This window comes from Paramormyrops kingsleyae, chromosome 10, assembly GCF_048594095.1.
Source record: "Paramormyrops kingsleyae isolate MSU_618 chromosome 10, PKINGS_0.4, whole genome shotgun sequence".
NCBI lineage: Eukaryota > Metazoa > Chordata > Actinopteri > Osteoglossiformes > Mormyridae > Paramormyrops > Paramormyrops kingsleyae.
Genome location: NC_132806.1, coordinates 33,383,575 through 33,398,297, shown reverse-complemented (window position 1 = coordinate 33,398,297; position 14,723 = coordinate 33,383,575). Strand labels below are relative to the sequence as shown.

The 14,723-nt window shown below is 47.8% G+C and overlaps 1 protein-coding gene across 3 annotated transcripts in view; it reads right to left on the bottom strand.

Moving 5' to 3' along the window:
* LOC111833361 (BTB/POZ domain-containing protein KCTD16-like) overlaps positions 1-14,723 on the bottom strand; it is a 47,155-nt gene that overhangs the window by 28,062 nt on the left and 4,370 nt on the right. The window contains exon 3 of one of the 3 annotated variants that reach the window (XM_072717729.1): positions 1,070-1,234. The exons of the other annotated variants lie outside the window; for them this stretch is intronic. Within the exon in view, the coding sequence (XP_072573830.1) occupies positions 1,080-1,234 (155 nt within the window). The 3' untranslated portion in view covers positions 1,070-1,079. Of the gene's footprint in view, positions 1-1,069; positions 1,235-14,723 lie in introns of those variants that run through there. 3 annotated transcript variants of the gene reach the window in all.

Genomic DNA, 14,723 nt, shown 5'->3' with positions numbered 1-14,723 from the left:
ATGAACATGAGCACATTTTCCCTGCCTAATGCATATCGCAGGACAGCTTCTTCTCTCAGCACCAGCGCCCCCCACAGGGCTCTTGGGAGATTGGCAAACCTCGCCCCTGTAAAATGGACTCTCTCAACAGCGCAGTTCATGTGGCTCATCTTTCTGGCTGATCCAGGGTTGGGGGGGGGAGGGGTTCTGCGGCTAAATGCATTGGGGGGGCCGTGGAGAGCTCAGCCCAGGCTGCCGAGGGCAACATCTCTACGCTGTTTATCTCCCCCCTCTCTGACATCGATGGGGGGGCCGTGGCACGTTTCCCGAATGGGACAGGACGTCCGCTGATGTCACCTTGCGCTGGGTCTGGCTTACAGAAGCCACTGCAGCCCCGTGGCTTAAAGTGCTTCTGTTAGCCAACCTCTGCCCCCTGACGCCCTCTAGACCGGGGGGGGGGGGGGGGGGGGGGGATCAGGGGTAGGACAGAGCAGTGGACACTTCCAGCTCCTGCTTGAAGGACGTCCGGCTCCCAGCCGCTCCACACTCGGACATGAACGTCGGCCGCTATGGATTCCACTTCAGAATAGGCCAGAGATTCTAGAACTCCGTGGCAAGCCCAGAGCGGCAAATGCAGTGAAGCCATCCAATCGTCATTCCCGCTCCTGCTTCTTCCGGAAGACACGGCATATCAGCACTGCATCAGCCATCCCAATTTAGGTAGACCCACCCCCGCACCCTGCTCATATCCCCCCATGTGGAAAACACCCAAAAGTATCGCAGAAGTAGAACTGACCTGCCAGGAAGAGTGAGTAAAACCCCTGCAAGGAAAACTGAAAGACTCTCTGGATAGAAAGGACATTTACAAGCTGTGATATCTGCCAAAGTGGTATCTGTCACCAAAATACTGACTGACTGAGGGGTGCAGACTTTTCCACATGCCACAATTGCTTTTGCATTTTTCCTGTGTATAGATTAAATATGTAATTGGCCCAGGGTGACCCAAACTTCTGCATTCAAATGCACATAGTTACCAGGACATTAGTGTGATGCAACCCCTGAAAAACACCCCCATACCATTATCCCTCCTCCACCAAACTTTACAGCTGGCACAGTGCAGTCAGGCAGGTAATGTTCTCCTGGCATCTGCCGGACCCAGACTCGTCCATCAGACTGCCAGACAGAGATGTGTGATTCATCACTCCACAGAACACGTTTCCTCTCCTCGAGAGTCCAGTGGCAGCGTGCTTTACACCTTGAAAACAAGGACCAATAGACTAAAGAACAGTTTCTATCCCAAAGCCATAATAGCACTTAACATGGCAAAAACATGAACTTTTTTTTTTTCCCCCACTGGAAGTTGGGCATTCAAATTTCATTGTATCTACAATGACAATAAAGATATATTCTATTCTATTCTACTCCATCCAGCACTGGGCATTGCGCTTAGTAATGTGAGGCTTGCGTTGCATGACAGTGTCTCGCTTGATTGCACTGAGCTCTTCAGAATGACACATTCCTTCACAAAGGTTTGTAAACCTGACTGCATGGCGAGGTGCTTGATTTTATACACCTGTGGCAATGTGTCCGAATGACACACCTGCCTTTAAAATCCCTGTTATTACACACTAAAGCTCACCATTGCTTCTCATGAGCTATTTTTTTTTTCATCGCAAGAAGTCTCTCAGAAAAGCACATTCTTAGATGAGGTTGGAGTAAGCACGGTGGTGCCCGACAGAGTTTTAGGAAGTTAATTAAATTACCAAGATGAATTAAACCGTGGACATATTTAACAGAAGAGCTGTTAATTGTGCTTCATTATAATACAGTTTCTGGGCTGTGTGGTTCCTTAATGTCTGTCTCGCCATGACGCCACAACACAAGCTGGAAACAGAGGCCGTTTCCTATGGGGGGTGTGAATAGGGGCTCCGCTGAACTCAGGCATACAGCAGACAGGGGCAGGGGTGGGGGGGCACTATCCTGCTGTCTTTATTGATGTACTTATGAGTTATGAGCTTGTTCAGGAGGAAAGCAATACCTTTACAGGTTTGGGGAACAGCGCACCCCCCCCCCCCCCCACACAGCCTGAGAACCCCCCATCTCTGGAAATGACATGACAATCAGAATCTCCAGGGAACACTCCACCTCAGCCTGGAGTCATTATAACGGAAGGTACACTTTAACTCCTTGGGGCATCAATGTCGAGAAACAACCAAAGTACCAGAGAGAGAAAGGGCTCTCAAGGGTGGGCAGGTCAGTGACATACAAACAGCCAGTAGGGGGCGCTATCTGAGCACAGCCCAGGAGGAGACACCGAGTCCCCAGAGGGTTACTCAAAGCACTGTACTGCCCCCGGATGTGGGGAATTTCCCGAAAGCCACAGAACACAGCCGTTATGCACAAAGCCACAGAACACAGCCATTATGCGCAAAGCTACAGAACACAGCCATTATGCACAAAGCCACAGAACACAGCCATTATGCAGAAAGCCACAGAACACAGCCATTATGTGCAAAGCCACAGAACACAGCCATTATGTGCAAAGCCACAGAACACAGCCATTATGCAGAAAGCCACAGAACACAGCCATTATGCAGAAAGCCACAGAGCACAGCCGTTATGTGCAAAGCCACAGAACACAGCCATTATGTGCAAAGCCACAGAACACAGCCATTATGCGCAAAGCCACAGAACACAGCCATTATGCAGAAAGCCACAGAACACAGTCATTATGTGCAAAGCCACAGAACACAGCCATTATGCGCAAAGCCACAGAACACAGCCATTATGCAGAAAGCCACAGAACACAGCCATTATGTGCAAAGCCACAGAACACAGCCATTATGCGCAAAGCCACAGAACACAGCCATTATGCAGAAAGCCACAGAACACAGCCATTATGTGCGAGGCCACAGAACACAGCCATCATGCCAAAGCCACAGAACACAGCCATTATGTGCAAAGCCACAGAACACAGCCAATATGTGCAAAGCCACAGAACACAGCCATTATCCGCAAAGCCACAGAACACAGCCAATATGTGCAAAGCCACAGAACACAGCCAATATGTGCAAAGCCACAGAACACAGCCATTATCCGCAAAGCCACAGAACACAGCCTTTATGCGCAAAGCCACAGAACACAGCCATTATGAAGATGGCATGAAACACTTTATTCCAGATACCAATGGCAAATGAAGGCAGCCAATGAGAGCAGAAGGCTAGCTGTAGGGGTTACTGCCCTGGTTTTATCACCAAACCACCCATTTTCCTCCTATTAACATCTCAGCGGTTTCCGTGACAATGCAAGCGTACTACTTCCTTACTGCCGACTGAATTAGGCGACTCGAACCCCTAGTGATTCAAAACAAAAAAGGCTAAAATTTTTAGATCGAAAACTGGAAAAGTCAAGCTGAATTTTTGGTTTGTATATTATTATGCAAATTATTTTATTCCACTAGAAAGGACAAAATGTATTTAGGGCAATTCAGGGAAGTGGGGGAATTTTTCATAACAAACACAAATGATGATGACGATGATGACTATAAAACTATTTTGAAAAAGGACTGTATCATTCTTATAGTTATTATGGTTTTTGTTATTATTATTATTATTATTGTTGTTGTTGTTGTTGTTACAGGCCTTTTGTTTTAGCCCTGGGGTACATAAGCACTCACAGCACATGAGGGATTCTGTCTGTAGTGTTTCATAAACATGCCATTTAATGTTTTTCCCAGAACCCGAACTGGGCCGTGTCTGTAAGTAGGCTAACCTTAGCTACACGCCTCCTCTGAACATTTCCCCTTATATACTTTACCAGAAGGTCCCATCTGATGAGATTCTCCGCTTCCTCCAGGTGGAAAATGAAGTCTTTCATCACACCAGCGACATTTGAGCTACGGCGTGCCAGCCACGGTGGGTGACAGCATGCTTATCGTTCATAACGATATCTGTGCTCAGATTATATCTTAAAAAACTGACGTTGTATTTAAAATATGAAATAACAAGAATATCTCCACAAAACTGTACTGATTATTTCAGGGTTGCCAGTTTTGCTCAGCTGGATGAAGAGAGATTTTCAATTCGAGAAATTGCACACACAACTTTTATTACCTTGTAAATAGTCTGTAGGGTTTGCAAACTACCCCAACACTTTTGCTGTAGCTGATGTTATGTTTATGATAGAAAAATACAGATCTGCCATAAGATTTCTTCCGTGAGCATCAGAGTCTGACAGTGTGAGTGTCACGCGTGAGATTTGGCAAAGCTGTTATTTTGGTCTCTTACGTTGCTGTCCATGTTTGCCAACCAAAAGGAGAGATATTTTCACTGGTGTCTGCTTCATCCAAAAAGCCATTACTCTTGCTATAGGGATCCACGCACACTGCTTGTAAACTTACCTGTGCTGCTTGTGGCATCTCCACAGTCCATTTCATTTATACGGCGCCCCCTCAAACTGAAATATTACCCAGAAGCCTATGAACTAATGCTGTTGGGTGAAATACAAGATGAGATCCTCCCCAAAGACACACATAGATATTTCGCAATTTTATGTATACATTACTTATGCACAGCCTTTCTATGTGGGGTGCATTGAACATTAAAAGTTTGATGCCCCTCCAAGAGCCTCACTGTACCTGGGGTGCGTGCTACGCCGCACTCATACTCTCAACACTTTGCTTGACTTAAAAGTTTGTAATTTTCATGATTTAAAAGTAGGCCTGTCAAAATTAACGGGTTAACGCGGATTAATCCATCATGATTAATCTGATTTAAAAAATTTACGCAATTAATCCATCTGCAGCGGAGAATGACTCAAAATCCCTGAAATGTCTCTGTCAACCCATTTCGGGCAGTTTTGGCGCGTTCCATTTGCCCTCGGAACTCGTATTCCGAGTCGGATTCTGAGTTTTGAAGCCGAAAGTGGCGGCATGCGTGCTCCCGTTTCTCGGAGATCCGAGAAATATCTCGGAGCAGCACAGAGGATCCCGAGTTCAGAATCCAAGATGGCTGCGCCCTTTATCAACAGAAGGGAAAGTTGTAGTTTTATACTGTTTAAGCACTACTTCTCATTTGTGGCTCATTAAATCGGTCGCACACACTATACCGTCCAACTTATCTGTGGACGTGTTGCTACAGAGTTTTATACGTAAAGCACCGAGCATGATGTGTTATCAACTGATATTGCTAACAATGGCAATTAACCGGGCTAGAATTGGATTTCATGATTAGTCGGATTATTTGTCGGATTTACAGTAGTTCGGGCTAATTATAAGTGAACGAAGATAAAACTGAGGTAAATTAAATCCGACAAGTTGTCCGGCTAACCAGAAAATCTTGCTTTTTGATATGGTATATTGCACTTCTGTGGCAGATGGAATGCATCCAACTCGTATTCAAGATGTTCCATAAACATGTTAAGTCTTAAGTGCATATATATTCTGTTTTTTCTTGAGTCTGTTTGCTCATGCAAAATGAAATGCGACTATTATAGGTTAAAAATGAATATTTAATCGTGATTAATCGAAATTAATCCACAGCAACCCTGTGATTAATTTGATTACAATTTTTAATTGTTTGACAGCACTAATTAAAAGAAGGGCTCCTTATTAGTTCTGATTCAGAACTAATACTGTTCTCCAAAAAATGGGCATGATTGACGGTGCCTGGTTTACAGGATCACTCACTGAGCCCAGTTTTTTTTTTTAAGGCATTCAGAAAGATGCAAGTAAATAATAATGACATTTAAAACTATATAAATATAAAAATATATGCAAAATAAGATGAACAAATATCAAAAAGAAGTAACAAAGACAAATAGAAAGAAATCGTAGCATGAAAATACAAAAAATAAAGAGAATCCAGGTGTTACACTGTTACCCTACTGGCTAACCAACATGCTGGGGTCAGACTGGCCTATTTCATTACAGCCATAATATCATACCCATAAAGAGATTAAATAACTGCATACCTTTATTTCTATGCATTTCTCCTCTTCTTCTTTCCTGGGCACCTAATGGCTTAGACCTTTCCTTATCCATTTGTGTTAATATGATACTCTCACGTCGATGCATCACCCATCCCCCAACAGTCAACCAAGAGTCAGGACTAAACCAGTTCACCTTGGCACTGTGCAGACTGGCTTTATATTATTCATCATGATTTCGCACAAATCAGAAAAAAATTTAACTATATGTCTGTGAAACTATAATATTTACAGTATTATGAATGAATTGTGGTTTATTTGGTAGCATTTTGTACTGTAGCTTATTTGATTAATTGCATCATTGCATCATGTACAAAGTTAGTGACGCGCTATTTGCTAAATTCCCCCGCTCCCCACCCCTTGGGCTTCCAGTGGGGCAACCTGAGCTCCCCCCCCAGCTCCACCCCCCTCCCCATCTCCTGCTTCGGAGTGGCAGCCTGCCTAAGTCACAATTTAGAATCAGGGCGCCCACCCCAACAAGGTTCACTGACCCTCACGGTGACACAATACCACTGACATGACATGAAAATGAGCCACAGTAAACCGATCATGCAGATGCACCCAGACCTAAACCTGGCAGTAACTGCAGATGCACCCAGACCTAAACCTGGCAGTGACTGCAGATGCGCCCAGACCTAAACTTGGCAGTGACTGCAGATGCACTCAGACCTAAACCTGGCAGTGACTGCAGATGCACACAGACCTAAACCTGGCAGTAACTGCAGATGCACCCAGACCTAAACCTGGCAGTAACTGCAGATGCACCCAGACCTAAACCTGGCAGTGACTGCAGATGCGCCCAGACCTAAACTTGGCAGTGACTGCAGATGCACTCAGACCTAAACCTGGCAGTGACTGCAGATGCGCCCAGACCTAAACTTGGCAGTGACTGCAGATGCACTCAGACCTAAACCTGGCAGTGACTGCAGATGCACTCAGACCTAAACCTGGCAGTAACTGCAGATGCACCCAGACCTAAACCTGGCAGTGACTGCAGATGCGCCCAGACCTAAACTTGGCAGTGACTGCAGATGCACTCAGACCTAAACCTGGCAGTGACTGCAGATGCACACAGACCTAAACCTGGCAGTGACTGACTGCGCTGCTGCGCTTCCATGGTTAGCAAGCAATCAAATTTAAAGTAAAACTTCAAATAATCTGTACATAGTGTTACTGATATATTATGAAAGTTAACGTCAGTGTTTAAAAAGCAGTTTCCTGACAACCAACTAAGCAGCTAAACCTCATCCATTTGCAGGCCTCCTGTTCAGGGACACAGACCTAAAGCCTGAACTGTTTGAACTACAGTACTAGTAGGAATGACAGCCTGCTGAAAGTGAAGCAGCATGTTTCTGTAACGGCGAGCTACCCAGCAGGGTGAGGAGCTCATGAGGCCGCAGTCTAGTTCACTGTCACCACTTACGCGTAAATATCTCGATACGGATTTTACACCAGGACTGAAACATACCTAGCCAGCAATTTTAACCTGAAGGCCAAAAGCACGACACTGTGAAAATGCATCTGAGTAGCTGCTGGTAACGAGAAGCGTAGGGATTGGGATCCGGCCGCAGCCTTCGTGACTGGATTCGGAGGGGAAGGAGTGTTGGGAAGCCGGAGAAATGCAGTTAAGCAGAGTTCACTTGGCACCAGTGGCATTTTTTTTGAACGAACATTTTGAGAGTCGTCAATTAATTCAGATGGCAAAACTGCAAAGGTACAGAGGCCTGGAAGAAGTAATGATGACACATCCACCTGCCTGTCCATCCATCCATCCATCCATCCATCGGTTTCTATAAGTAATGCGGCGGCAGTAATCCATAGCCTATCCCAGAAAGCAGAGAGCATGAGGCTGGACACACCTACCTTACGGCAATGTGCTGCCCCCCAGTCACACAGAGACATGCCTACGGTGTTCAGTCTTCACATGCATGCCCCCGCCCCCCCCCCCCCAGACCACCCCTCGCAGGGGGAGGCACCTAAACGCTGCAGCCCTGCATGTGGCAAACAGTTGTGATTTAATCAGATGGAAGAGAGATAAGAGAGGCAAAACTGAGGGAGGAAGAAAACGGCGGGAGCAGCTACATCCAGAATATTCCCCGAAAGGAGGAACGGCGCCGCAGAAAGCTGCAGCTTACCGTGATGCTCATTAGCATACAAACTGAAGGAGGTGCCATGTTAACATCGACACTGTGCAGGAGGTGTCATAATAACATTGACACTGTGCAGGAGGTGCCATGTTAACATCAACACTGTGCAGGAGGTGCCATGTTAACATCAACACTGTGCAGGAGGTGCCATGTTTACATCGACACTGTGCAGGAGGTGCCATGTTAACATCGACACTGTGCAGGAGGTGCCATGTTAACATTGACACTGCAGGAGGTGCCATGTTAACATTGACACTGCAGGAGGTGCCATGTTAACATCGACACTGTGCAGGAGGTGCCATGTTAACATTGACACTGCAGGAGGTGCCATATTAACATTGACACTGTGCAGGAGGTGCCATGTTAGCATCAACACTGTGCAGGAGGTGCCATATTAACATCGACACTGCAAGAAGTGCCATGTTAACATCGACACAGTGAAGGAGGTGCCATGTTAACATTGACACTGCAGGAGGTGCCATGTTAACATCGACACAGTGAAGGAGGTGCCATGTTAACATTGACACTGCAGGAGGTGCCATGTTAACATCGACACTGCAGGAGGTGCCATGTTAACATCGACACTGCAGGAGGTGCCATGTTAACATCGACACAGTGAAGGAGGTGCCATGTTAACATTGACACTGCAGGAGGTGCCATGTTAACATTGACACTTCAGGAGGTGCCATGTTAACATCGACACTGCAGGAGGTGCCATGTTAACATCGACACTGCAGGAGGTGCCATGTTAACATCGACACTGCAGGAGGTGCCATGTTAACATCGACACTATGAAATCGTCACATTGCAAGGACTACGATAGTCAGCTGGGCTTAGGCCATCAATAAGCTGCACTAATACATTTGAAATATTATCTAATATATTTTAAAAATCAGTATATTTGAATGAGCTCTGATGCCATCTCTGAGCCAATCATAATCACTGTCATCCTCGCAGTTGAACACAGTCATAGACTGTGTGGTTGTATTTGGATATACAGTGGTACCTCACAACTCGAAATTAATCCGTTCAGAACTCCGGATTGAATCCTAAAAAGTTCGAGTTCTGATCTAATGTTCCCCATAAGAAATAATGGAAAACCAATTAATTGGTTCCTGACCCCAAAAAATTACACCGAAATATATTTTTTTTAGCATCTAAACACAAAATGGTCGTTGGTTCACATCCCAGGCTCGGCCCTCCTGGTCACGGCCCTCAGCCGCCAATTGCTCCACAGATTGGCCTCCTCAGCTGTGCATTGCTTTGGAAATGAAAGAAGAAATGAAACGCTGCTAAAGAAATGAAATGTAAGCTTGGGCCAGAAATGTCCCTCAGCCCTTATATGGGAAATGTTTGAAAGGGGGTGGAGTTCACCCCTCTGTTGCTGTTACTGGTTTTTTCACTCATAAATATTTCCAGGTTCTTTCTATGAGACTTTTTTACTCTCCCGGCATTGAAGTCAAAGTGCATTCATCTCCATGAAGGGATTTCAGCTCACTGTCTGCGAGCCACAAGCCCAAGCCAAACGCCAAACAGCAGCCATAACAGAGGCAACACAGCTCAATGCAGGGAACAGGAGCTCCACATCAAGAGGGGGCCAGTGTAACGTGTGGGGGCCGGACCCGCTGGCTGATCCGGCCTCCACACGCATAGCCAGGCACAGACACACACGGCATGTATGTATTCAGATGCAGCAGCGATCTCCTACAGAACACTGCATAAGGAGGGAAAGCCCAGCTAATATGAAGCCAGCGGGAAGAGAAGAGGGGTCAGGTGTGCAGGGGTTATTAAAAGCCCGTCAGCCGCAAGGACACGTGCCCGTCTGTGGCCCCGCGTGGGCAGGGGGGGCCTCCGCAGCGGGTCCAGGTAATACCCATAATTACACCCAGGTAACACCCAGGTAACAACCAGGTAACACCCAGGTAACACCCAGGTAATACCCATAATTACACCCAGGTAACACCCAGGTTACACCCAGGTAATACCCAGGTAATACCCAGGTAATACCCATAACACCTCACAGTGCATTCCTCTGCTTGTAAAACCAGCAAATCGTAAAACCAAAACAAAGCTCTCTGCTGGGCATTTCTCCACACTTCTCGTCATTCTGAGAGACTTGATGCACCCCCTGACCCCTGTTCTTTTCTGGAAGATTCCAAGCAGTGTCATTGAGAACAAAATCGAGCTGTCTGCTGTGTGTTTTTAAGCTTTCTGAGAGTCACCAGCCCATGGAAAACATGAGGAAAAAATCTATTCAAATCGACAATGAAGCCGTTTCCTTCAGTTCGGTGTGAAGCGCCCTTTCATACTCTTTCATCATCTCATATACAGACAAACTTGTGGAGTTTCCATTAATATAATTCAATTTCACTTGTTAGCAATTAGCAATTATCATTCATATCAGGCAAGTGGCTGTTAAGCACATCAGAATGGTTGTGTAAAATCTCCTAATGTTGTTAATTTCAATTATCACTGTCTCAACTAAACACCTTAATCCATCAGCTGTTTTAATGTGGTTTTCTGCAAAGGGACAGATTTTGGCACAGTCCCCACTGCTGCTGGTCCAGCCATGGGTGTATAAAGAGGCGGGACCACAGGGACACTGGCCGGCGCTGAAAATTCATTGGTTCTTGAATTACCCCATCCCTTGTGACTGCCTGACTCAAAACATTTCATTGGCTAATGAAAGGGGTGGCCCCTCTGTGACCCTTCTTCTGCCCCTTAAAAAGGAGGAGCGGTGAATTCCCCTCAGAGGCCCGAGCATTAATCACTCTCGAGCATAGGGAGACCCCGGCCGGAAGCCGGCTTTAATCACAGGGACACTCAGCTACCTGCAGGCCATTTCCAGGCGTCACCTGAAGGAAGGCAACAACAGAGGGACTCTCACATCCTGATCTGAGCGTCCCGAAATACTCCAGCGCTCTCAGCCGAGTGTCACCGCCGACACTGGGCGAGGAGGGAGAGCGGCGACACGGGGCGAGGAGGGAGAGCGGCGGACACTGGGCGAGGAGGGAGAGCGGCGACACGGGGCGAGGAGGGAGAGCGGCGACACTGGGCGAGGAGGGAGAGCGGCGACACGGAGCGAGGAGGGAGAGGGCCGACACTGGGCGAGGAGGGAGAGCGGCGACACTGGGCCGACACTGGGCGAGGAGGGAGAGCGGCGACACGGGGCGAGGAGGGAGAGCGGCGACACTGGGCGAGGAGGGAGAGCGGCGACACTGGGCGAGGAGGGAGAGCGGCGACACGGGGCGAGGAGGGAGAGCGGCGACACGGGGCGAGGAGGGAGAGCGGCGACACGGGGCGAGGAGGGAGAGCGGCGACACTGCCAGGTCAGCTGCTGCCTACAAGCTCTGGGATCTGGACCCGTGATCCAGATATTCTCCATCAGATACGCAATAGACTCTCTACTACACAACATTTGAAAAGATTATTCATATATAAATTACCTTTGGGCAAATGTGTGTTCCCAAATACACTACCGGGAAAAAGAATTTACCTGAATTTGCATTTCAGGTACTTGGTGATTTCTAGAATTCTCACCCAAAAGTCATTATTCTCTTGCCACATGACCCCTGTGTGATCAAAATGAAGCTTTTCAATGTGGCCTCTTCCCCTCACTCAAGGCTACACTTCTTCCAGCCAGTTTAAATGCATATAGGCTTGTCTCTGCCATCATTGTGTTCCTGCTAAATCAGAGCCACAGGCATCATCTTGCAAAAAGATTTTTTATTTTTTATACTGCATGATGTGATAGATACAAGGAACCTAATGCTATAGAGCTGTTTCTGTACTGCTGTCCCTGCAAGTTAGTGATCAGTGACTCAGAGTGCAAGGCCAGAGTTTTGTTTCATTCTTCATGCAGAATTGCTACAATTCAGGGACAAACGTGACTTCTGGCAAGTTGTACATCTCCAGCGTGTCCACACTGATGGAGATAATGATGGCCGTTAGCCATCAGAGCGTGAAGCTCAGCCAGGCGCTAGAATGTCACCCTGTGAATGACGTTCCGGCTTGATGGGCATTGCCAGTATAACCGAGTAACGTGGGAAACTGCACCCCCGTCCGTCCAGGTCCTAGCCCTCAGCGAGAGGAAGCCTGCAATTGGACACCTAAGAAGCCCGTCATGGCTTTCAGGGAAGCACACAGGAGAGGCTGCAGGTCCTGGAAGCTTCCGGAAAACTTGCATTCTTGTGCTCCCATGACTTTAAGATACAGGACTGTAGACCGATGTCTTCTGCAGGTCTAAAAGGACCATTAGCAATGAGTCATCAGTGTGAGAACAGCGCTGGGGGACTTGTGAAATAGACTCCGCCCCTTCCTACCATGTCATCTCACTCTCCAGTCTAAAATCTCACATGGGCAAAAAAAACTCACAGGAAGGCTAATTTTAGACAAGCATGTGAAAGGGTTGAGCAGACTTTGCTCCCCTCCCTAGGGGTGTTATGAAGGCCTGACGATAAGCCCTGGAACGCACCTCCATTAAATGCAATGCAACTGCTCTTCGGACTCAAGCAGAGAGCAAAGCTGAGGGTGCTGCTCTGGCATCGTGTGGTGCAGTGTGTGAGTGAAATGTTGCCTTGCAGTGAGCGAAGCTAAGGGCGCTGCTCTGGCATCGTGTGGTGCAGTGTGTGAGTGAAATGTTGCCTTGCAGTGAGCGAAGCTGAGGGCGCTGCTCTGGCATCGTGTGGTGCAGTGTGTGAGTGAAAAGGGGCCTTGCAGTGAGCGAAGCTGAGGGCACTGCTCTGGCATCGTGTGGTGCAGTGTGTGAGTGAAAAGGGGCCTTGCAGTGAGCGAAGCTGAGGGCACTGCTCTGGCATCGTGTGGTGCAGTGTGAGTGTAAAAAGGGGCATTGCAGTGGGCTGACAGTTTAACATCCCTTCTGTTTTAACTTCAACCTCAGTTAAGAGCTACATCCTGTGTAAAATCCATAGTTTTTGGTTTGGCCAAAATCCCCCTATCATCCGGAAATGTAACATACAGTGATTATCGGGAACTGTTGCATTTTATCGTCACGCACCTGGAGGTGCGAGGCAACAGTATTACCCATTAAGTGACCCCGCACTGCAATTAACAATATTGTGAGATCAATATTTACCATTATTTACAAAGCTTGTTTGCAAATTCGTCCTATAGAACTAATTCTCTGCTTGACTTGCTTGAGACAATCTGTGTGATCATTCAGCAGAAGTTACAATGAGCCAGAAAATAACATCTGTGATAATCATTCCAGGGCTTCTGACTTCAAAGGTGACACTCAGCTTTGACCGAAAGGACGGCTCATCTTCCCCGAGCAGCATAACAGCCACAGAGCAGCGCAGATGAACCCCGCTGACCCCAGAGCAGCATAACAGCCACAGAGCAGCGCAGATGAACCCCGCTGACCCCGGAGCAGGAGACGGCTGCAGGACGGACAGCACACAGCATCTGCATGGTTTTATTTGTCTTTCTCGCAGCATGACTCCACATGACAGTATAAACTGCTGCCTTGTTATAATAAGCTGCAATGCAAAATTTCTTTTGAGAAAGTTGGGATGTAATTCAGAGCTTTTCATTCAAATGGTTTTGCATTATAACACTTTAAAGTGGTGACAATTTACAATAAAACTGTAAACAGGTTTTATGTGTCACAGGCTGTTTAGCAATGCTTTAGCTTACTTGTGATGGACATTGGAAATGGGATTTTACCGGATGATCCCTGCATGACGTCACCTCACGCTCACGCCTGTATGCTTCCATGGCAGGTATCAGGGAGCCTGTTACCAGGTGACATTAGCTTCAGCCCCCCCCCCTCTGCTCAGTCTCAGCTGCCGAGCATGAATGAGGCTGTCAGAACCCGGAGGCTCCCCCCAGAGGCTGTGTCACACTATTGCAGCGGGAGTCCCCTGTTCTCAAGCACAGCCTCTTTCCTGATGCTCACGGGTGACAGTGCGCCATGCTGTCAGCTCCTAAAACCCATGCAGTACCGCCTGTCTAGATTCACAATCTCCAAAACACTGCAGCCCACTTTTGGGCACCAGGAACCGCCAGGAGGGTCGTACGCACCGCGCCCACGGGCCCGCAGGCCCAGATCCAACGTCCCTCGTCCCTGGAGGATACAGCTTGTCCAGCACAAGATTACAGCGTGATTCACAACGCACTGCACTGCGTCCGCTGGCCATCGCGGCACAGTGATTAATTATAAATCACTCCGGGCGTGCAGTAGCTCGGTGAGTGACTATACAGGCTGTTGATTGTTCAGGGTGCTACAGTGGAATGGGAACAGCAGAGCCTGAAAAGGCGACCCAGGGCCGGCCACCGAGAGCCTGGGAGCGTGACAGGGCAGCGGCACAGTGTCACCCCCTCCATCCACCTCATTTAGTCACACGTCCTTCAGGAAGCAGGCTAGCTTCCCTGATTAGCATTCTGCAGCATGGTCAGCAGCGGGGGGGCTGGGGGGAGGGGCTCCAAGAGGCACAGACCAGCACAGGTGGGCACGGGCTTCAAGCCATCTTCTACTAATCAGTCAAACTTCCCCGAACCTGCATCCCAAATGCAGATGGGTTTCGGTCCACCTGGAACGTACAGCCCAGAACCCACAGGTCTGCCATGCGTCTTCACGTCGCTCTATAAAGG